The sequence below is a fragment of the Cinclus cinclus genome, chromosome 22 (genome assembly GCF_963662255.1).
Source record: "Cinclus cinclus chromosome 22, bCinCin1.1, whole genome shotgun sequence".
In the NCBI taxonomy this organism is placed as follows: domain Eukaryota; kingdom Metazoa; phylum Chordata; class Aves; order Passeriformes; family Cinclidae; genus Cinclus; species Cinclus cinclus.
This window is the reverse complement of record NC_085067.1, coordinates 10,554,365-10,578,548: the sequence shown is the minus strand read 5'-3', so window position 1 is coordinate 10,578,548 and position 24,184 is coordinate 10,554,365. Positions and strand designations below refer to the sequence as shown.

Genomic DNA, 24,184 nt, shown 5'->3' with positions numbered 1-24,184 from the left:
GCGTTCTCCCGCTCTTTGTGAGAGATGTGCAGCAGTTAGGCAAAGGGCCAAACTTTAATTACCTCTGATTTCCAAAAGACACTAAAAAGCAACTCCCACACAACAGAGGCAGGTGAGAAATGAGGGATGTGCAAATCCAGAAACTCAATTAGTCTGTTCTGCTACCCCGGGCCACACACACTTCCTTTCTCACTGATTCCAGTTAGCTGGGTTTGGCTAAAACAACTGTGGGCCAAAAAGCTTTAATGATGACGACTCTGCCAGTAAGATACCCAGAGTGGGGCAAGCACACTGAAAAACATGCTCCCACCCCTTCCTTTGGGAGATATTCCAGCTGCTAGAGATATTCAATTAAAATTAGCCACCTTATTTCTCAGCTGCAGTATTTCAGGGTTTGATGCACTCTTTAACACACTTGCTCATCATTCAGGCCATCACCCTCACAGGTGAGCTCCGGAATGCTCCTGCAGTCAGTGCTCCAGTAGGAAAACCTATCAGGAAGGTACCAGGTGTCCTGGCAGCTGGTGTTCCTTCTGCAAACAACCCCCAGCCCTCCCCCCCCCCTCAGCCAAATTCACCTGCTCACTTCCAGGAGAGGTGAAGGCCAGACTTACCCTGACCACCCTGCTGAGATGGGCAGTGAAGGTGGAGGACACTCAGACTGTTTCTGGGGGCGCCCGTCCCTGAGAAATCTGCAGGAACTGAGCCGTTTCTCTCCCGTCCTGACAAGCCCTCCTCCTGCTTCCTCAGCTCGGAGCTGGACTGTGACACTAAACACTTCCAGAGCAGCTGGGAGCCGCTGGGCAGGGGAGCGCTTGGGATCAGTGGCTGGGCTTCAGGAGAGCAGTGGTAGCCAGCAGGATGGCCAGGAGGAAGGTGAGTGTCGCAGGCTCCGGCCTTGGCTGAGTCCTTGGCCAGGAGAGCAGGGTCAGGCTCCAGGGCACACTTCCTTTTCCTTCGGTGATGCCTGCTCTGTGAGCTATGTCTGGGGGGCAGTGGGACAGAGTGTGTGCCAGCTGCTCCCAATAGTCTGTTGGCATCAACACTGAAGTCCAACATGTCTGGAGAAGTGGAAGGGGAGTGAGGGAGCTCCCAGCCTTCCTGGGGACAGGCTGGCTGTCCTGCTGGAGCTGCCTCCTGCAGCACTCCACTGCTTTCCAGAGGCTGCTGAGAGTGATGGCTTTTCTCAGTCCTCTTTTGTGTCCGAGCACTGTGGAAGGCAACCTTGGCCCCGGAGTACCGGGATTTGCGTGGCCCCAGCCCCTGGCTGGCCCGCCCCGGGGGACACTCTGCATCCCGCCTGTAGTGGTGGTGCTGGTGGTGGTGGTAGTGGACGTGGCTGAGCACGTGGGGCTTGGCCAGAGCAGCCCCCCCTGGCACCATCAAGTCCAAGGACTGGGGCCGCCTCTCCCTGGGCAGCTGCAGCTGCTCCTGGCCACGGTCTGCAGTGGGGCCCTCAGAACTGCAGTACACGAAGGGATCATAGTCGCTGCTGAGGGAGCTGCGGAAGGTGGAGCAGCTGCCGTGGATGCCCTGCAGGCTGATGTCCGTGCAGTTCAACATGGAGTCACTGGAGGAGCCGTTGCAGGGCCCCGAGCTGGAGTCGCTGCCTGGCCCATCAGCCAGGTACCCGCTGTGCTCTGTGAGATAGCTCTCCCCAGAGCCACTGCTGTTGTGCTGGTGCCCGTGGCCAAGCCCCCGGCGCAGGGCGGGCACACGATGCTGCTTCTGTGCCAAGGCTGCCTTGGGCGCCAGACAGGGGGGTTGAGGCTGAAGGGGACACGTCCTGTGGGGTGCCAGCACCTGTCCACATGCAGAGGGGTTGGGGTGCTGCTCCTCCAGCAAGCCCGGGGCCAGCGGGGCCATGTGGCCACAGGCCAGCAGGGAGGTGGCTGGTCTGTAGGGCATGTAGTGGATGGTGCCAAAATCCAGCTGGGAGAGCTCTGGAGAGTGGAAGAAGGGGTTGCCGTGGGCTGGCCCTGGGGCAAAGCTCCTGAGGTTCCTCTGAGGATATGCATGTGGGAGGTGGTAAAGGGCATGTCCTGGATGCTGGCGGAAAAGGTGGAGTCGTCGCCCAGGCTCCATGTCCTGAGGGACCAGCCTGGAGCTGGCAGCCATGGCCTGGTCCCCCGAGTCTCTGGCTGTGGAGAAAGAAGGGAGTATTCAGCACAGCTCCCAGCCCAGCTGCAGCAAACTCTGGCAGTGATGCTCTGCTCCCCTCCCACTATGGCCCCACATCCCACCTGTACTCTGCAACTCCTCACTGCCGCCACCAAACCACCCTGGTGGTTCTGCACTCTCAGCACTCTCCCTGCTGTTGCCCAGATCCCACCTTCCCTTCTCCACAGGTCCCAGGACTGGAATCCCTCCTCTTGGGGCAGGTCCCAGCCCAAGCCCAGCACCTTGCTGTACCCTGGTGGGCTCACAATCAAGGGACTCCTCTCCATGCATACAGTCCCCTGTGCACAGAGACACAAGGACCTGCTGATCCATCTCCCAAGAGTAACTGGAGCTCCTGGGCACAATCCTGCACCCAACCCTGTCCCCATGCTGTGTCTGAGCCCTACCAAGAATATTGAACATGCAAAGTGGACACGTGTGGTGTTGCTGCAGCCAAGGGTCAACACACTCCCGATGGAACTCGTGGGAGCACGAGATGATCCGCAGTTCCTAGAAAGAAGTGGAGAGGAGGAGGATGAGCGAGAACCATGTTCCAAGACCTAGATGATGGAAGTGAAACTTGAAGGACAGATGTTTAACAGTGAGGGATCTGCAGCCCAGCTGTGCAAGGAGGAGGCTGTGGAGCACCTCCGGTTCTGCTCTGTGAACATCCAGAGAGGTGCAAGCCCTTGGGAATAGGGAGATTTCAGGCTGGCTGCTCTGGAGCAGCAAACCAAATTTTACCCTATTTCAACATGGGCATTTTACCCCACAGCCACAGCTGGAGACCTGTTTGGAGACATGACTTCAGCAGAGGCTTTATGACCCAGGGGCAGGCACACCTCCATGGATGCAGTCCCTTTCCAGCACTCAGGAGTTCAGAAGGAAGCATCTCACAGGCCTCCAGCTCCCACTGCTGACCCCTCCACCTGAGAAGCCAGAGCCACGAGTGCCGCAGCCCTGCCCAAACCCTACCTGCCCCTCGCTGAACTCCTCGAGGCAGATGGCACAGACCGGGGTGGAGCTGCAGCTGCTGGCAGAGTCCCAGCGTGGGGCTGGCCGTGCCCGGGGCTGGTAGCGGCGCGTGGCCAATTGCCCGATGGCCTGCAGGGTCTGCTGCTGCACCGAGTCCTGTGGAGACAGATGGGGCTTGAGGAGAGGTTCAGCCATACTCTGCTCTCCCATATTCAGAATGGGATTATCAGAAATTTGGGGACGATACTCATCTGCGGAGATGACTTTCTGTCTAAGCTGACTCAGCCAGAGTAGGCTTTGTCACCAGCAGGAGACATCTGGCCCTAGACATTCAAATCACTCAGCAGTGCTGAATTTTTGATCCCCAAAGGACTGTCTCTCTATGGGACAAATGGGATAGTGTCAAATATGGAAATACATCTGACTCTGGGAAGATGATTATTTCATTTGTTAATTTCTGTTAAGAATACTAAATCATACAATCATAGAATCTTGGAATGGTTTGGATTAGAAGGGGCCTTAAAGCTCATCTTATTCCACTCCCCTGCCATGGGCAAGGACATCTTCCACTACCCCAGGTTGCTCCAAGCCCTGTCCAACCTGGCCTTGGCCACTTCCAGGGATCCAGGGGCAACCAAAGCTTCTCTAGGCAACCTGTGCAAGGGCCTCAACATCCTCACAGGGAAGAATTTTTTCCCACATCTAATCTGAGTCTCTCTTCTTAGTTTAAAACTGTTCTCACTGTTCTGTTGCTATCTGCCCACTTCCCCTCCCAAAAGGTGGCTGTTCCTGCTTCTCCTGTATTCCTGTTTGCTCAGACATGTCTACTCCATGAGATCCCTACCTGAGTCCTGTTCAGCTGGCACTTTGTGCGGACAACAAAAATTAAAATGATGACGACCACAGTGCTGACCACTGTGAGAAGAATCCACACGTCGTAGTCTGGCTGTTGGATAAAACAGGACAGAAATTACTCTTGTGTGGAAATTACTCTTGGTAGGAGTTAGAGGCCAGGGGAATCTCCATCTCTTCTGGACCATCAGCCTTGCGAAATATCATCCTTGGCCAAGCTCTTCCTCTTTGCTCTTTACAGGTAAAAGAAAAAACAGTTCAGTCTTTTCTGCACATCCATACTAGAATGGAATATCTCTGTCTTGCAGCATCTCAGCTCCCTTGAGACCTTGGTCTAAGGCAGTAGAAGATAAGATAATCAAGGCTTGGTCTTACTTGAAGAGACTGAGAATCCCCTTGCCTCACTCATGATGTTAAACCAAAAGAAACTAAGTAACCTGAAAGTGCTTTTGAGCCTTTACTTGCAGCAGGTCTGAATGCTACAGACAATTCCTGTAACTCCTGCAATGGCGATCTCCATCCCTGAGCAGGAAAGCTCAGCATCCCTGGGAAAGCCCAGCAGGCTGGAAGGGAGGATAGAGGAGGCACTGGGAATCATGGGTCTCTTACCCAAGCTGGTGGCTCCTTGACCTCTATTTTCACATGGGCCTCTCTGTTCTTGTTCACAACACCCATGAGGAGCTCAGCGTCATGGCCCCTGATCAGGACTACGGGCTGGCTCAGGCCTCTGGGCTTCCTCAGCTGCAAAGAAACAAACACAGTGAAGGCTGATCCAGAACAGCCTGAAACAAGGACAATCCTGGCCCCCCAGGCACGTCTGTTCCTCATGGCACTTCTTGCAACACTTCAGAGACTGACTTCTCTCCCAGATTTACACTATCCCTCTATGATGAATCAGATGGAAGCTTCTATTTTATCAATTTTCTAACATGGACTTCTTTATTTTCCCTGCTGGTGACTCCTCATGCACAACCAGTCATTGCTTGGTGTCTCTTGAGCTGCTTTCAAGCCCCTGTGCAAAAGCTCTTGGTCTCTCTTCTTCCCTGTGGAAGTGCCAACAGCACTGCCTAGTGCTGCCATCACTACAGAAATGCTTCCTCTGCACTGGACCCATTCAGTTCCCCTCTTCCCTAAGGACATTCTGCTGCTCCTGGTGACACCTGCAGGTTTCCACTGTGGTCCAGGCAGGCTGGCACAGGCTGGCTCAGCAAGTGTCTGAGCCTGCTCTCCTCCAGACTGACCTGGATCAGGGTGGCCACCAGATTCAGTAACCCCTTCCCATACCCTGGAGGAATCCAAAGGTCAGTAGACAGGGATTGAGATGTGAATGGAGGTGCAGATGGTCAGGAAGACCATGGAGGCAAGGCTGAAGGCTCTGAGTTGTTGATAGGATTTGATACTCTTGGCTTTGGTGTACCAAATGGGAAAGCTGTGGAAGTGGGAGCCAAGGCTCAGGGTAGGGGTCAGAGACTGGGATCTGAGCAACCTCAGTATCATGGACCTGCATTTGCTGCTGTGTTTCTCTGGCACCAGAAATTGAGTTTTAAGTGCATGAAAGAGCCATGAGGGATGGATCCAATAAAGAGTCAGCCCAGAGTTTGGAGGCACCAGCTCTCCTGTCTGTTCCATACCTACAGCTGGATGTTTTTCATATCCCTGGATTATCTGGATGGGGAATTGATTCCCTTCCAGAGATGACAACAGTGCTGGGGAAAGGGACCTTTGGAGGTGTCTAAACCAAGGTTAAACCTGCACCAACAGAAAAGCAGGGGGCTGTGACTTTGGCTTGAAAACTTGAGAAACCACCCTTCCTGAGGTACACTGGGCTGTCTGGACTAGATGGGATGGAGAAATTTATGACTTTCCAAGAGGAAGCATACAGCTCCTTGCAAAAAAGTTTGATTGACCAGACAATGTCTTTTAAGAGCATGGATATGCCATGCAGAGTGTCTGTGTGGGGTAAGAGCCAACACCCAACATTACCAGCATTATCCTGGGACCTCCCACTGGTGGCTGAGGGATCCTGCCCTGAGCACAGTTTGGGATGGGACAGGAACACTCTGTTTTAGCTGAGGGTACCACTGGGGTCTGTACCTGATCAGCAGCACTTTCATCATCGGTGATGTCGAAGAGGATCGCACGAGCTCCACGCTCCCCTGCCAGCTTTGCCTGTCCAAAACAACAGAAGCTTCAGTGGACATTTTGTATCGTAACCACACCTGCCATTGGATCTGTTTCTGCCTCCTGGGCTCTTGCCAGGAGAAAGAAGCACCTGCTTGGACTGAGGAAACCATTCCCACCTTGGTTCCTGAGCTTATGTTTGGCTGCAGTGCCTGCGCTTGCCAAGAGCCCTGTGGGCTCACGGGTGGTTTCCTCCCGAAGTTGTGGAGGTGAACGAATTGATGGCATTGCAGTCACAGCAACACACAAACCTAACCATTCCCCAGGTGCTCCTTTGTTTCAGAGCTGGATTTGCTGGGGAGGGACGTGTATCTCTGTTAGCCCTGCTGACCTCCACCAAGAGCAGAAACTCCCACAGGTCCCCTGTCACCTGGCAGCACCAGGGCTGTCAGGGGGACTGACTCCCACTCACGCTACTCTTCCTGGTTCCCCCTTGCTCATCCGGGAGAAGCTCAGGAGGAGCCAGGGCTGCAGGTCTGCCCTAGGATTAGCAGCTCGATGGCTTTGCCAGCATGGAGAGACAGCTCAGAGACCCATCTAGCTAAGCACACATGTCACCCTGGTGAGGTAACCAGCCAGGACCTCATGGGTCACCCACCTCCTCTCAGGCAGCCCCTAGAGCCCTCCAGGCAGGCAGAAGCAGCCCGGGGAGATGGAACATGAGCAGAAGGCTGGGCTGGGCTGTGGTTGTTCAGGCGGAGCCCTTTGATCCGCGTGTCCCAGGCACCCAAGCAAACAGGAGCAGCACTGCCAAAGCCCGGGCCAAGGGATGCAGCATTCCTGGCACGGCTCAGCGGCATTCGTTCCAGCCCTGCTCCTGGGTCACCTCGGTGAGGAGGGGTGGGGGCCTGGTCTGGGTACAGCGATAGGAGTGGAGCTGCAGATGGTCAGGAACAGGCAGAGATGGAGGCTCTGAGCTGCTGATGGGATTTGACACTCGTAGGGAAACTGAAAAAGCGGGATCAAGGCCCAGGACAGGGATTAGAGACTGGGGTCCTGCCTGGGATCAAAGGAACCTCAGTCTTTGCCAGCACTTTCAGGGGAAGAGGACTTTTCAGGGAGTGAATTCCACCTGATAGTCAGGTTTTGATGAACAACAAATGGCTCTACAAAGATTTTATCCTGCTAAAGACACTGACTATGGGACAATGAACAACTGAGACTGGACAAATTACTCTTCCCAACGGCCTTCTAATTCCGGTTGCAAAGGACACAACTTCTGGTGATGAGGGACAGGGCCCAGGGAAAGGCTGGAGCTGTGCCAGGGAGGGTCAGGCTGGAGATCAAGGAAAGATTCTTCCTCCAGAGGGTGCTGGGCACTGCCCAGGCTCCCCAGGGAATGGGCATGGCGCGGAGGCTGCCAGAGCTCCAGGAGTGTTTGGACAGCACTGCCAGGGATGCCCAGGGTGGGACTGCTGGGGAGTCTGCAGGGCCAGGGGCTGGATTTATGATCCTTGGGGTTCCCTTCCAACTCAAGATATTCTGTAATTCTGTTCAAGCCTTTCACTACCTGCTTGATACAATAATTTTCTCAGTGTTTGCCTTCTTTGTGCTGTATCTCTTCAGCCACATGGCACAGCCAAAATCCCTTTTTGAGGACTGAAACACTTCTGGTGCAAATAGGTATATACAGGATGATTTTTGAGATCTCAGCAGTCTGTCAACCAGACCTGCAATCACTGGTTCAACCAGAAATAAAAAAGCACCCCCCGAAAAATTTACAAATTATGATCAGAAAGAAAAATAAATCACCTTGAATTTACTCCAGAGGTCCTTCCCATGCCTTCCTCTCCTCTAATGCTTTCTCTGCTGGTTTTAGCTTTGGATGCTGAAGCAGTGGTAGAATTTAGGAAGCAGGGAAGTGCCTCAGGTGGCTGGTGGAGTTCTCATGCTGAGCTGGCCAGGGCCACCTGTGTGCAGGGCTTGGCTGGGTTACAGCTGAAGCAGAGGTTGTGATAACACTCTGCACATGGCTATTTTTATCATTATTGATACAGCCCTGCAATTCCACATGCAAAGCTCTGCCCCAAGACACACTTGCCAGGAAAACCAGGTTCCTACTCCAGCCAGCACCAGCCACATCTCACAGCTACAGCCCTGCTCCAAAGGAGGAGTGTGGTCCTGGGATTTTGAGGAAGAGACTTCTAAACTGCCCATGGCAGCTGCTTAGAATGAGATGATTTTTTAAGGTCCCTTCCAGTCCCAACCGTTTTGTGATTCTCTGATCTGTACGATGTTAGAGGGAGGGAGCTTGGCAGAGGTTTCAGGAGGATGGAGAAGCAGACAGGCAGGAATTGCAGGGGGTGGAGGATCTGTATATAAAGATGGCCCAGGGATGTGGCCAGCTTAAGGAGCATCTGCTCGATTTCATGGCTAAACTACTCCTGTTTGTGAGAGAAGAACTATGAGCCTCCCTTGGTGAGATTTTAGAGCAAGAACACCTGCAGGATGGCAACTGCTGTCATGTACAGCTGGATGTCAAAATCCAGTGTTGGTCCTGGCTCTGGTAATAGAATAGTGATGAATGATGGTCTACCAGGTGAACTGAGGGATTGTTTGCTTTGGGGTGTTTAGGGGTCTGGAGGAGGGATCAAGACAGAGTGCAGCAATGCACCATGTCTTGTCCCCACCGTGCCAACCTTCCTCAGCTGATCCTTGGACTTGGTAACACACTGGTACTTCCAGTGCTGTGATCAGAGTCTCAAAGATGAAGGACAAAACCAGCGAAACAGTTAAGACTCCCAGAATCCCAGAATGGTTTGGGCTGGAAGGGACCTTGAAGTTCATCTCATTCCACCCCCTGTTATGGTCAGGGACACCTTCCACTAGACCAGATTGCTCTAAGTCCCATCCAATATGGCCCAAGTTTTGAAACCTTTTAAGGTTCTGAAACAGAAGATGGACCTTTGAAGCTGCTTTGTCCTCCTGTTCATGATCCTCCACAGCAGCTGCACTGACCAAACATCCTGGGGCATCCTGGCATCACTGTCATGTGATGGCCATGTCTGGATGGACATGGGAGAGCTGGAGGCACCTACCCAGCCCTTTTCCTTGTGTCTGTCACAAGCTGTCCAGGTGGGCCCAGGCCATTTTCCAGGTGTGAAGGAACTGACAGCAGGTTGACAATTCCATCATGCTGGCTTGATGCCAACAGCTGGAACCAGCTCCAGAGCAGCAGCATCCCAAACTTGGGCTAGGCAATCCAGGAAGGGATAGGTACTGCTGCCTGGCTGCCCATGCAGAGAGGAGGAACCAGCCGTGGGATGGCATATCCACCATGGCATCACATCCCTTTCCTTGCTTTTGATGCCACAGCCTCCATGAAAAAACACTGCTGTGTGGGACCAAAAACTGGGTCCAGGTTTTGCCTGCCTTCTTCAGCTGAGCTGCAGGGAACATGGAAAAGGACCCTGCTGTTTTCCACGTTACCACCAGCAGGAAGAAAGCAACAGGGTGGAATCACCTGAAGGCAATCCAGGTAAAGCCAAGAAGAGCTGAACAAGGGGGTTTTCATGCTTGTACAACACTTGTACAAGCACGAAAATAGCCCAACATTTGGTGGAGAGACAATCAAAAGAAAAAGCCATTGTCATTCTTTTCCATTCAACTTAAATCAGAGTCACAAAGATTTTAAGGCTTAAAATGACCCTTGTTCCTACATGACTTCCTTATTACCAGAGAATTGGACCGGTGACCCGTGCTTTTGGCACAGGAACTTCTGTTTCATTGAGGTGCCTGATCCAAAGACCTCTGAGATCTCCCAGGGCCTGAACTGTTAACAAGTCATGATCCACCACTGGTACAGCTGGTCTTCATTCATCTCACTGCTTAGCACTGACTCTTCTCATGCCTCATCCAGTGAAGTATTACAGCACTATTTTTGGAAACAGAGCCACAGAAGATATTTTCTGTGTCCATGTTTTCCCACAGGCCAGAGAACACAGAGAAACACAAACCTCCTCACAGACCAGGGAGTAACATGAGGCTGTAAAACAGGAGGCAACCAAGAGTGTGGGATGTTAGGTAAGGTCTGAGCATCCCAGAGCTGCCAGGCTATGGGGAACTCCACACCTTTTAGGAAGTCAGACAGTCCAAAAGATCAAGGGATGGGTGTTAGGCATGGCTCACACAGCATCTCTCCCAAAGGACCCCTTCTGCCAAAGGGTCCTTCTGCCAAGGACCCTGATCTGTCCTCATCCTTTTTTCCACTTCCCAACAGCTCTTTCCTACCTTGCTGCCTCCTCCTCCCCTTTCCTTTGCTGCACCACAGGTTTCACTTCCCAGACTGATGCTATTTCAAGCATTTTTGCACTTACCTTGTTGGCCAGGGACAGGCAGGGGTTGGGATCCCTATCCGGTTGTTCCAGCTTGACAATGGTGATGAATCCCGATTCTGTGTGTTCATCCTCACTGGTGTTGCACAGGGATAGTGGGTGGGACTGTGGGACAAAAGCAAGGGGAAATTCAGATCCTGGGACTCAGCACTGCAAAGGGGGCTCAAGCCCACCCTGCATACCCCTCCAGACCTGCCAGAGTGTACGATCCCCTGTTGCTGGGTGTCACCATAACACTGCTACACCCCATGGCCCTGCCCGAGCCAGTGAGGCTTTGAATAACACAAAAGAACAGTCACTGCCCCAGCTGGGTGTCACCCCAGCCACTTCAAGCACCACAGTCCCCCAAAAGCCTGGCTGGACTCTGTGGAGATACACAGTTCTACGGCTTCCAGCTGTGCCCCACTGATGGCCCTGGCACTGGACTTCCCAGGAAGGGGGCTGGCAGACATTCCCCTCAATCCCAGGGTTACACCCATTAGAAAAGTGCCAGGAATGCTGCAGGCAGTGACAGGGGGGCTTTTTGCTGCCTGTGCAGTGATACAACCCAGCACTGCAGAGGTGGGAGGCACCACAAAGCCACAGAGCTGCTTTTGGTAGCACCAAGTCTTGGGCACCAAAAGAAGAACAGGTCTAATAAAACCACAGAAGTAAGTTAAAATCATCAAATCCTATGATGACAGCATGGAGACCAACTAGCTCTAATCTCTAGTGTATATGTCTGTGGCTATGAGTTTGTATCCAACTCCTAATCACATCTGGAGCTGCTTAAAACCAAAGTAAAAGCAAAGGATTTCAGTGAAATTTGAAATATTTTAAAATAAAATTCGTATCCTTTTGTCAAAACAGTGGTCTACTGGAAGGTGTCCCTGCCCATAGCAGTGGGGACAACAGGATGATTTTTAGGCCCCTTCCAACCCAAACCATTCTGGGATGCTACAATTTAGACACCAGACTTCAGGACATCAGACAGAGTGCAATTGTACCAAGCTAAGCACCACAAACTCTAGAAATCCAGATTTTCAGGGAAGCAATTGGATCTGTTATGGCTTGGAGCAGTCAGGGAAGCTCCCTTGGAGCACTGACAGGCGCTGCCTTGACCAACACCAACATGGCATCTAAGTGCCCATGACCCCGCTGGATTCATCCAGAATGCCATTGCTTCATGCTCCGCTTGCCTGCCTGGGAACTTAGGTTAATATGTGATCATGGCTTTGGGTTAATATGTGCTTGTCACAGCCACAGAAAAACACCATAAGGAAATGCAGTGTGTGTCTCACACAGCTCCAACAGCTCAGAGGGACCCCACTCGAGCCTTCTCTGGGCTGCTCCTGGAGCCTGGGGGAACAGGGAAGGGCCTTGGAGCTATGTCACATCCCGGCTGTGATGCCCATGGGGCAGTCCCGTGTGCTGAGCTCGGAGCAGCCTCTCTGTGACCAGGACTGCTGGGCCTGATCCCAGCATTAGGGTGACGGGGCCTGGCAAAGGGTGCCCAGAGAAGCTGTGGCTGCCCCTGGATCCCAGGAAGTGTCCAAGGTGAGGCTGGACCAGGCTTGGAGCAATCTGGGCTAATGGAAGGTGTTCCTGCCCATGGCAGGGTGTGGAACTTTAAGATTTAAGGAACTTAAGGAACTTAAGGAACTTTAAGCTTTAAGATCCATTCCAACCCAAGTCATTCCACGATTCCATGATTAATGATGAACACCAGGAATATGAGCAATGGGCCAAGCTGCTGCACCTCCAAATGTGCATGTGGAGCATATGGAAAATGCTGGCAGCTGCTCTGGAGCAAGACCCAGATGATAAATCTGGAGAAGACCTGCTGAGGAATGCTGGTCCCTGCACCTGAGACCCTTCCCACGTGGGCAGCTGTCCATGGAGCTGAGGAAGAGTAGTGGCCCCTCGTTATTCTGTGCTGAGTCCCTCACAGACACGGGAAGCCTTCTCAGCACCCTGCAATGCCCAGGGGCATCACAGGGGCATTCCTGGGGCAGGGACACAGGCACCATTCACCACAGCCACACACTCTCTGCTCCAGAGACCTCTTCCCTCTCCTCCCCTCAGTTTCTTCTACTGTTTGTTGCTGTACAGACAACTACTCCAGCAGCAGCACAGCAGCAAGATGTGACTCTTATTTTCTACATCCTTCCATATAATTTCTTGGCATTCCACTGCCCTGTTCCTGGCATTATGAGTGAGGGATCTTGGCTGCACATTGTGCTCACAGGACAAGAGCAGACCCGAAAAATAATCCAAGGATGATGTGGAAAAACAAATATTATAAGACTTGCCAATGCAGAGGATTTGTGCCCCATGCGTGGCTGCAGAGTCAGGATCCCTTGCTCCCTCATGGGTCTGTGGCTGCAGATGAGCTCCCAGGCAGGGCATCCCTCTCTCTCCTGGGCTGGGCACCACTGCAGCACTGACTGCCACAGCTATGGGCCACGGCTGCTCATCTGATCTAGGAGACAACAAAATCTCATTGCTGGAGAGAGGGGGGTATGTTCATACCCAGAATCAGAGAGGTTTCATACATGCTGCCTAAATCCCATGACACTCCTGCTCCAACACTCCTTGCTCCCAGGGACTCCCAGTCAGCACAGGGACCTCAGAGGTTATTATGCTGGACCCCACATGCTGTTTCAGCTGGGATTCCCTGGTGGAAGTCACATTGCTGCTCTGACAGATCCTTCTCCCAGGACAATCCCTGCCTGGCTCTGTGCTCCCAGGATGAGCTGGGATCAGCTGGCAGGGTTTGGACCCACTCTTGGGTGATTCAGCCCTGCAGCTCTGTCCACACCCTGGCCCTGGGTAAGTCACTGTCAGCGTACAACTCCTGGCTTTGTCATTCCATCTGTCTCTGTCACCACATCCCTCCTGTCACACCTTCAGAGAAGACACAGAGCTCCTCCTCATCCCTGTCTTCTTGCTATCACCTTTTTGTTTCTTGTTTCCTTACCTTATGGCTTGTCTTTATTTTCTACCTTTTCTGTCGACAGTGCCACTCCTAAAATACTGAATTTCACTTTTTTAACTCCTCCTTGCCATCTTTCCCTCTTTATTCTCACCAGTCCCACCACTTTCACATCAGTCTGCCCCTCCCAGCATCACTCACAGGTTGCACTGAGCAGCAGAAACATGGGGAAAGGTCCTGGGCTATCAGGCATGGAGAGGTGCCCAATTCCCAATTGGGAGCTTCAAGTAGAAAACCGGAGGAAAAAAAAGGTGACCCTGCGAGGTCATCTAGCCCACTTTGCTGCCTGGAGGCAGGCTCAGACAGACCTAAAACATTCCTCAGAGACACTTGCTCAACCTGTTTTCAAGACCTCCAAAAAGGGGAACTCCTCACCCACTCCAGGACGCCCTTCTCCTCCACACCAGAAAGTGTATTCCAGTGCCTCACTGGAGTAGGTTTTGCTCCAGCGTGAGCCTATTAATTCTCACTGAATCAACCATGCCCATGGAAAAGAGAGTATTTGTACTTCTTTTTCCTTTCTCCCCAAGGAGCCTGTAAACATTTCTGTTCTCCTTTCTGTTCACCACAGAGTCCTGAGGGACAAGGGCTGAAAAGGGACTCAGAGAAATTCCTCAGTTTTCTCTGTAAGGGAACTCAGAGCATTTCCCATGCTTTCTTCGTGGGGGAGCAATCAAAATTTGATCTGATCTGAAGTGGCAGGAAAAATGTTATCACCAACCCATAGGATTGGCATAGAAAAGACAGGAAGGGAACAGGACAGGAGAGTGTTCACTAAAGGGCTTGAGAAAAATCCCAGTCTGAACTCTTCACTACATTGACCACAATCCCAGAAAAACTGCAGGCAGCAAATACCAAAATGCACTTGAAGATGTCGAGAGCAATGCCGGGAATGGCAGACTGTTAATCCTGACTTCCCTGCCAAAAGAAAAGCCAGGTTAAAAAAAAAAAACAACAGGCTAATGAAGAAAAGGGAGGAACTAACAGAGCTTTGGAAAAGGAAAGGGATGGTTCACAGAGCCACAGGGCTCCTCAAAAGCAGTCAGTGAGTGTAGGACTAAAGGCAGTTCCATGAATGCTAGACTCTGGTGTCTCTTCTTCTGTTCCTCTGGAAGGTCAAGATTATGGAAGACAATGGAATATTGTGCAGTACTGCCCAGGGAGAATGGCCTGGAACAACAGAACAAGGGGGAATGGCTTCCCACTGCCAGAGGGCAGGGCTAGTGTTGGGGGTTGGTTCTTTCTCTTTTCCCTCTGTGGAATTTTCCTCATTGTCTTGCTAAGGTACCTGTTGACTGGGCCCTGGTGACAAGGGGGAGGGAAGAGGGCAACCCCACGAGATTCAAACTGCCAGAAGAGGAAACGGAAGGCTCTGGCTCGGCCCATTTTCCCCCTGAGTTCAGACGAGAAGGACGATCCCTGCCTCTGTCCCATCCCTGCCATCCCAGCGCCGGGAGCCACCTCACTGCTGTCAGACCCTGCCCTGCTGCCTTCTCACTGTAACCTGCCACCATCCAGCACTCTGCTGAGCACCAGGACCCACACCGTGAGCGGAGAGCTCTCTCTCCATCTCTCTCTCCCCCTGGGACAGCGCTGCCATCACCCCCAGCCCTCCTGCGGCTCTGCGGGACCCGCCCGCCCCCAGCACCGGGAACTGCAGCTCAGGGAAAAGGTGCCTGCAGCCAAAAAACACTGGGACTGAGTTACTGTTCTGTTTGTGGGTAATTTCATAGCTGTTGTTGTTCTTGTTTGTCTTGTTAGATATACTAGTAAAGAACTGTTATTCCTATCCCCGTATCTTTGCCTGAGAGCTCCCTTAATTTAAAAATCATAATAATCTGTAGGAAGGAAGGATCACATTTTTCAGTTCAAAGGGAGGCTTCTGCCTTTCTTAGCAAACACCTGTCTTTCAAACTAGGACAGTTAGATGGGATACTGTGAAGGAAATGTTCCCTGTGAGGGTGGGGAAGTCCTGGCACAGGGTGCCCAGAGCAGCTGTGGCTGCCCCTGGATCCCTGGCAGTGTCCAAGGCCAGGTTGGACAGGGCTTGGAGCAGCCTGAGATGTCCCTGCCCATGGCAGGGGGTGGGATGAGATGGGCTTTAAGGTCCTTTCCAATCCAAACTGTTCTTTGAATCTATGATCTTCAGAACCAAAACGAGAAGAAAGCAGGACAGCCATTACAATGATCTCACCAGGACAGTCCCAAGGCAAACTGCTTGTCCAAATATTCACAAACCACATGGAAAATGAGAGGGATGGTGAATCGACCGAGTTCTTCAGTAACACATAAAAATCCAAGTTGGTAAATATTAAAACTGCCTAGAAGGATACCATGATACTGAATGATGGAGTGATACAAAATATTAAAAAATGCAAATATGAAAAAATATACCCAGGTATTTTACACAGGGATGAATTCCAGGAGAGCCATTAATGAACAGGAGAGAGCTTGGAGTCTCTACAGGGAGTTTTATGGAAACTGTTGTTGAATCACCCAAAGCAGTCAAAAAGCAAACAGACATTACTGTAAAAAACAAATGAAAAATGAAAAATCCACTATATAAAGCTGCAGTGTGTCAACATTTTGACTATTACAAAGTCCTTCTCATTCCATCTGAAACAGAGATTTCTGTACAAGTGATTAAGTCAACAAGAATACTTCAGCTTAATACAACTGGGATATGTTAAAGCTACAAAAACTCTTTAAAAATATGAAGAATTCATGGGTCAAAACACCAGGAAGAGCTGTTAAATGCAAAGGTGGGGCCAGCCTGGCTGTGGGCACAGCCTGCTGCAGTCAGAGGTTTGCAGAGGAGCATCCATTGGGATTTGCCTGTGCTCTGCACATTTTGGGGCTGCATGAGAACTGCACACATGGGGTTCTGCACTCACCAGGCAGCTTCACACTCACCTCCCCACTGGAAGACTTTTGCCATGAATATTTTATCTAGAAACCAAACTCCAGAATACAGCTGGGACTCTTGGTCAGTGGTGCCAGAGAGCCAAGAAAACATCTGCTCCCAGAACACCATCAGAGCCAGCTGATGCCTTACCTGTGGGACAGTACTGTGTCTTCCAGCTGTGTCCTAGCAGCACTTCTCCTTCCCCTCCTTGCACCAGTATTCCAGCAGGTGGGATCCCACAAAAGACCTTGAGGGAATGCTCATGCATGCAAGGCCAGGAGACGGGTGCAAGGATTTTGTCCAGGACAGCAAGGCCTCCCCTGCCACAGCTCATGCCAGGACCATTCTCCACATGCCACTGGTGCCACAGCTTTGAGTGGATGAAATGCCTTGTGGAAAGGCTCTTTCACAGAGGAATTACAGCCACAGCAGCAGTGAGCAGATGAGCCAGGGGCCTACAGCATCACAGTGGCGCCTTTGGTGACATGGAGCATCTTGGACACGGTCATGCCACATCCATGCATCCATGGGACATACCTACTGCCTACTGCCCTGCTGGCTTCACCCAGCTGTGTCATGTCACTGTTACCCACCATGAGCTCCTGAGGCAGGATATGGATATTCCTGGATTTGTGGATATGTCTGGCTCAAGACACCTCTTCCCTGCTGGAATTCTGTCAGTGAGCCTCTGAGTTAAGTAAGGTTTATATTCCTTTGCAGGCTTCAAAAGACAAGTGGAAGTGGTCTCTTACTACACTCTCAATCTTTGCGGCCAACACTAGCATGGCTGTAAGAATTACTGGGCAAGATCCTCTGCTGGGTCTATGACGAAATGGAAATGGGGCACCTGAGAAAGGATTCCTGTGGGAAGGAGCAGGGCAGATGTCTCAGCTCTAAAAGGCGGATGTGCACCTGCACAGTGCATCTCCCAGAGGTGTCAGAGCATGGGCACTGTCCAAACTGCTGGAACCAGGGACACCTCCAGAGACCATGTAGAGCTGGGATGGAACAGGACATGTACATTTCTTAGTCACTGCAGAATGCTCCTTACAACAACACTGCCCTGCTGGGACAACCCAGCCACCAGATCCTCCTGCCCCAAAGGCTGCAGCCTGCCCCAAAGCTCAACCTGATAAGGGGTTGGAGCCAGGGGGGGATCAGACTCTTCTCCCAGACAAGTGACAGGACAAGAGGAAACAGCTACAGGTTGTGCTCAGGGAGGGTCAGGTTGGACATCAGTAAGAACTTCTTCATGTCAGGTATTGGAAGGGGCTGCCCAGGGAAGCGGTGGAGTTCCCATCCCTGGAGGTGTCCAAGCAATGGCACTCAGTGCTCTGGGCTGGGTGACAAGGTGGGAATTGGTCACAGGTTGGATCTGATGCTCTTGGAGGTTATTTTCCAACCTCAGTGCATCTGTGACTTCGTGAATGTCTTCACTGCTGTTAGAAAGGCTCTTCCCAGTTTACCTGAACTCTCCACTTCACCAGCTTAGCAAAAGCCACTCTTACCCCAAGACCATTCCACTCTACTCACAGAGACAGCAGCAGGAATGACAGGACACCACCACAGGCACAGGAGATGCTGCCAGGAGGCTGAAACACAGTGACAGCGGAGCTGGGAAGTGCTGTGGTACACTGCTAGGACATGGGAAGATGAGGAGGGACAGGGCAGGGAAATGAAATGAATTTTAGCCAGGAAGAAGATGGAAATGGCTGGTTGGAAAAGGAAAAGAACAGCAGAGTGTTCCAAGAGGCCCAAGGAAAAATTGCCACTTCCATGACTACTGGGCATGAAGCTCAGCCATCAGGATATGGAACTTTTTAAATTTATCTGCATAAAGTTTCAAGAGCTGTTATAACAGCAAACACACCTTACCCACATGTGAGTCACAGACAAACACATTCACTGATAACAGATGCATTATTCTTAGAGACTCAGGTCCTGCCCCAACGTGTGAACAGTTCAGACAACCATCCGAGTCCCCTGAAGGAATGGCCAGAGGCGGGAGAGGAGACAAAGGATCTACAAGGTGCCAGTGCAATACTCCCGGTGCTTGTCCCTTTACTCATGCTCGTGAGTTTCACTACCTTTGGCCAGAGTCAAGGGTCAGCAGGCCTGAAGGTTTGATACAACAAATCAGTCCCTAATCAAGAAGTGACTCTTTCCCTCTCCTTTTCATTACCAAGCTGGTAAACAACAAAGAGTAGTGCTGAACCCAAGAGGGATGTTTCTTTGATTATCACATGTGCAAGATTAGATGGTTTAGGTGAAGTCTGAGTCTTTTCTGTTGCTCTCTGCAACTCCCTGAAAGGACCTGGCACTTGGCCCTGAAGGGCCATGTGGGGGTCAGGCTCTACTCCCAGGGAACAAGGGACAGGACAAGAGGAAATGGTCTCAAATTGTGCCAGGGTAAGGTCAGGCTGGACATCAGGAGGAATTTCTTCATGGAAAAAGGTGGTCAGTCCTTGGAAAAGGCTGCTCAGGGAGATGGTGGAGTCCCCATCCCTGGAGGTACCCAAGGAAGATCTGGATGAGGCACTCAGTTCCCTGGGCTGGTGACAAGGTGGGGATTTGGCACAGGCTGGACTTGATGGTCCTGGAGGGCTTTTCCAACCTGAATGATTCCCATGGGGCTGGAAGAAACTCTCAAACACCTTTCACTGACAGCTCTTCTGAAGTTTGCTCTCCTGCAGACAGAGAAGTCCCACATGAGGGAAGCAAATATCACTTCTGTTGGCCCAGCCACCATGTAAGGATTGTATGGACTGGCAAGGAAACCTCTGGAAAAGTTCCATAACAATGTCTGGTTAAACTGTCTCTGTCTGCTCCACACACCATTGTTGGAATATCAAATGCAAAGGGAGTCTGGTCAGCCCTGACCCACAGCAATAAATGAAGTAAAGGCAAGCTGGCTAAAGTCACGGGAGAACAGCTCATGCTCCTCTGCCTCAAGCACTCTGCAGGCAGTCTGGATCCCAAATCCCAAGGAGAGCATCCAACCCATGCTGACCTGCTCACCTCACACATCTTGGAGGGCCCAGCCTGTCCCCACTCTGGAGCCATCTCCATCCTTGAAGACCCTCTTTGACACAACCCTCTGTACTGTGCTGGCAGTGGCTGGGAGGTTACAGCTGTCCCACAGAACTCACACAAGTCTTGTCCCTCTGAAGCCCTTGAAACACTGGCAAAGCCCAAGCTGCGCTGGCAGCTCTCTCACCTCTCCAAGCACAGAGGTCCCTTGGGACCAGCTCAGGGGTGGCACAAACACATGAGGACTCCCACAACTGTTCCATGTAACACTTGAGAAAGCTCTAACTCGGAAAGCAGCTCTGCAGTGATGGGCCGAATACAGAGGCTCACCTGAGCTCTGATAGCTTCCCTGCAGCCACTGGGTACTTTTCCTCAACCACCAGCTTTTTACAATGGATTTCAAAGTTAAAACCTTAACAACTGATGCCAGAAGGAGCATCCTTGATCTTCTAGAAAGGAGAAATCAAATCTAGAAGAATTAAGACTGACACGAAAATTCCTTTTGGGGCAAATTAAGCAGCAACTTCTTCTGAAGCATCACACATCTCCAGGAAGGCTGAACTGCTTCTGGAAAGAGACCAGAGGGCTCTCCAGAGGTTGATGCAGACTGGGAAATTCTCTAAAACTCTTCTGAAGATGAAGCTCAGCAGCATTGTTACCTGCAAGTGTCAGGACCCTGACATGGCCCTGAACCAGGGCTGCGGCCATTTCTGGAACGGTCCAGGGAAGCTTTACTTGTTCACGAATGAAACGTTTGTTAGGATTGCACATGGAGCTGTTCTCACCAAGGAAAAGCTGCCGGCAGGAGATCGGTTTGGGGTGGAGGAGCCAGCCCTGCTGAACCTTTCTGGCTGGCGCCAGGGGGAGCGTTGCCTGATCCCTTCCCCCTCTATCTTGCTGGGCTCCACCAGCGAGCCAGGTGCAGAACAAAAGGAAAGTAATGATTTAGTTATTGCTGCAGCGCAGAGGGTTTGAAGGTCAGGCACTCAGCAAAGCAGCCGCTGTAGAGCCAGGCCTGCTGCAGCCCTGCAGCCAGAGCTGCTCCGCAGGGGCTGGCGCTGTGCTGCTCCAGCTCCTGCGCGGGCACATGAAAGGCTTCTCTCTAATGTAATAACTGACGGCCTCTTCAGTGCTGTTTGAACTGTTTACAGACCGAGTTAACGATTACAGGCAATGTGTACCTTGGCTGCTGCCCAAAATTCTTACCCACCCGTCAGATACTATCAAAGAGCCCTTCACTGCTGGCCTGGAGTCCTTCCAAAGCAGAGCACTGAAATGCTGGCGTAGAGGAGGGGCCTTGTGCGCTCCCTTGTGAAACCTAAACTAGAAAGTCACAGATCTACTCTGGAGAGGTGTCCTGGGATCCAGGTGCCAAGTCACGTAAGACACAGGAAGGCCCAAGGGGTCCCTGAAGCTCCCCGTGCCCAGGGCTGCACGTGGGTGGGCCCTTGCCTGTAGGACATCAGTCACGGCTTTGGGCTTTGCCGTGTTGCCTTCCCAGCCTTCGCAGAGGACACCACACAGCCCACGAGCTCCGGCTGTCCAGGTTTCCCTCCCTGCGTGAGGTCACTGCCCATCATACCTGGTTCTTTACACACAGCCTGGGTGGTTATGTTAATGATGGTGGTTACACAGCTTAAAGCTCCTCCTGCCAAAAGCATCTTCAATACCCTCATACCTAAGAGTGAGGACAAGAACAAACCAGGTGGTGAGAGATTAGATAAAATCACTTCCATTATTATTTGTAGATGGAGAAATGCAGGTGTAGTTATAAGGTCTGGCTAGTGTTGGGCTTGAAAATAAACCCCAGCTCTCTGGGGCAAATTGCACCACGTCTGGAAATCCCATTGAAATGAAGGAATGAAATAAAGAACTGGCCAGCTGCTCTAATTACAGCTGAGTAACACAGAGCCACATTCAAGCAGCACTGAGGCTGCAGAGCAAATTCTGCTTCCAAGGAGGAATTTCTGCAGCTGCAGAGAAGGGTCCGTTCTACCCACGGTCCTTCACCCACAGCTACCTGGGAAGGCTCAGCAAGAGCAGAAGTTCGTCTCTTCACCATGCTCTTCCCTGGAAGGTCCTGTCAGAGGCAACTTCCTAAATACAACTAGAAACAAAAAAATACTTCAATTTCAAACAGAAACTCATCTTATGGTCCATCAGTCTCCCTCACCACCAAACTTAAGACTGTGAAATGCTATTTAATGCCATTCATATGCAGACCATGCCATCATCTTCAAGGTACCACCAAACCATTGTTAAAAAGGTGCTGCTTCAGTTCATCCCAGAATTCCAAACTCCCAGGCACACCAGCAGCAGGAACTGATGCATCCCATGCCTACCAAGAGCCTGCACAGTACTGGTCTGCCATCACCCCAAAGCTCTTGGTACAAAATGACAGGTAATAAAAATGTGAAACTTTAATTAAAATTTTGTTCCTAAAACAAGTTATTTTGTCCAGCACAAAAAAAATGCAAACTCATCTCTTTCACAGGCTGACAAGAGATGGAGTTTCCAAGGGATGATTTCCACAGAAGGGCTGATGCCTCCACTCCTTGCCAGTTCTGTCTTGAAATATGTTTCATGTCAGCAGGTCCTGGGCACAAGGAAAAGATTGAACAGCTAAAAGAATAAATTATTGGCTTTTCAATCTCTGTGCTGGCTTCCCACTGTTTTATTGCTCAGATGTAGTTTTCTGTAGTACGGATGAGCAAGTGGCTGGTGGAGGACACAAGTCTCTCTTGTTGGACATTGCTGTATTCCCAGAAGACAGAAATGTAGATGCAAATACATTTGCTGTGATTTGATTCAATGAAACTTGCTGGTACAGTGCAGTCCACGACAGAAATTGGTTCCTCCTACGCTTACTTGCTAAGACATGAGTTCAAGCCCTCTGGGATCTGCAATTCCCTGGCTGCTATAGATGACATCACTGACATCTAAGGAGCTGCAGGAATGCCGAGAATGCAGCTGCAAGCTCCTGCGGATGCTGAGCTCATCTGCTGCTGCAGGAGGCACCAAAGATGGGGTGTCTGGGTGGCACTCCTGCCTCATTTCCAACCTGCACTCACTGCTCTTCTTGAGGTCACACAACACCTGGGCGGCATCAGAACTGCATCAGAACTGAAATTGCTTCAAAATTTATTTCACTGACGTCTTCAGATGCTGAGCAGAAACAAGAATTTCAGCATAGGCCCAAATTAATGTAACCCTGTGATCTGGGCAGGAACTGATGCCCAGGCCATCTGAATATGAGGCAGAACTTCTTCCCTGAGCAGTGCCTGAGCCCTGAACAGGTTGCCCAGGGAAGGGGTGGAGATATTCCAGAGCCATCTGGACACAATCCTGTGCCCTGTGGTCTGGGATGACCCAGCTGAGTAGGGAGATGGGACCAGGTGACCCATGGTAGCCCCTTCCAGTCTGACCATTCTGGGATTCTGGGAATCTGTGACCCAACTATCACAAGCCAGCAGAGACCACTCAAAGAGTGGTTTTCTACTTGGTGTTCCACTTGGGATTACCTTCCCAGCATTACTTGAGTTACTGATCTGGGAGTTGTACCCAGAGCCAACTGATGAACAGTCTGAAGGATTTCACATACACACCTTATTTCCTTTTAGCCCATTTATACTTGTTCTACAACATTCCCTGCAATTGATCTCAACAAAGGATTTCAGAGAAGCCAATAAAATACTCCTTCTTGGACTGGAGATAATTTCACAGGAGACTTCCAAGAGTGAGCTCTGTTACCACCCTTGCTGCATCCTGGGAGATTCTAGGCACTGAAGATCACAGAATCCCAGAATGGTTTGGATTGGAGGGGACCTTGGAGACCATCTCATTCCACACCTTGCCATGGGCAGGGACACCTTCCAGTAGACCAGGTGGCTCCACAGTGTAAGAGACGTTCAAAGAGCTGAGCTGGCACACTGGAAGGACCTTGAAGCAGGTAAGCATGAAACTCTTCTCTTAGTAACAGCCCGCTGGGAGACTCCAGAGTCTCCAGCATTCATCACCAAAGGGCAAGTCTCCATGTGGAGGTTCTTAGGGACAGGGATGACAGAGGTCTTGCCTCAGGACTCAAGAGGGCAAAAATGTAGAGAAATTTCCATTTTCAGGCACCTCTGCTGCCGTGTCCAGAGCAGCACAGAGCAGTGAACATGCAGGATGAAGGACAAACAGGGCAGGAAGTGAAATAACTTTCCTGCTCAACAGAGTGAGGTCCAGTGGATGCTCTACCCACTGTCTTCACTTAAGGGCCCCAATAATTTGATCAAAGATTCCTTTTAAATGACTGAGCTCTACCAGCTGTTTTATTCCAAGGAATGGGAAGGGAGCCACTCACAGCCCATTTGTTTGGGGCAGCGAAAGGAGGTTGAGTTGTGACATCGCCTCCACTGGAGCATCCAGCCCTTACCATCCTGGATCTCTGCAAGAGACGTCAGAGGAGGATCAATGCTGGGATAATGAGAACATCTGGAGCCACAGTAGTTGAAACTAAAAGAAGTTCAGAAAGGAGAAAGGCCTCCTGGTTACTGGAGGGAGGTCTCCTGCTCTCATCCCTGGTTCCTGCAGAGGAAGAGACACAAAAGACGGAGTGTCCATTGGCACCTGCCAATTATGCATTTTTCTGCTTTTTTCTTAACATGATACTGGCCCCAGCCAGAAAAAGACCACTGGGAGAGTCAAGCACTGGGTGAAGCTTTGGCTATCCAGCACTGAAACTGTTGTGTAAAATGAGCCATGAACACCTTGGTTCAATCATGCAGACGC

At 51.2% G+C, this 24,184-nt stretch overlaps 1 protein-coding gene across 1 annotated transcript in view; it reads right to left on the bottom strand.

Moving 5' to 3' along the window:
• RNF43 (ring finger protein 43) overlaps positions 1-24,184 on the bottom strand; it is a 55,444-nt gene that overhangs the window by 5,521 nt on the left and 25,739 nt on the right. Inside the window, exons 2-8 of the mRNA XM_062507219.1 lie at positions 10,485-10,607; positions 6,082-6,156; positions 4,597-4,728; positions 3,980-4,081; positions 3,136-3,291; positions 2,568-2,670; positions 615-2,141 (exon numbers count right to left, since the gene is read on the bottom strand). Coding sequence (XP_062363203.1) covers positions 615-2,141; positions 2,568-2,670; positions 3,136-3,291; positions 3,980-4,081; positions 4,597-4,728; positions 6,082-6,156; positions 10,485-10,607 — 2,218 coding nt within the window. The remainder of the gene's footprint in view (positions 1-614; positions 2,142-2,567; positions 2,671-3,135; positions 3,292-3,979; positions 4,082-4,596; positions 4,729-6,081; positions 6,157-10,484; positions 10,608-24,184) is intronic.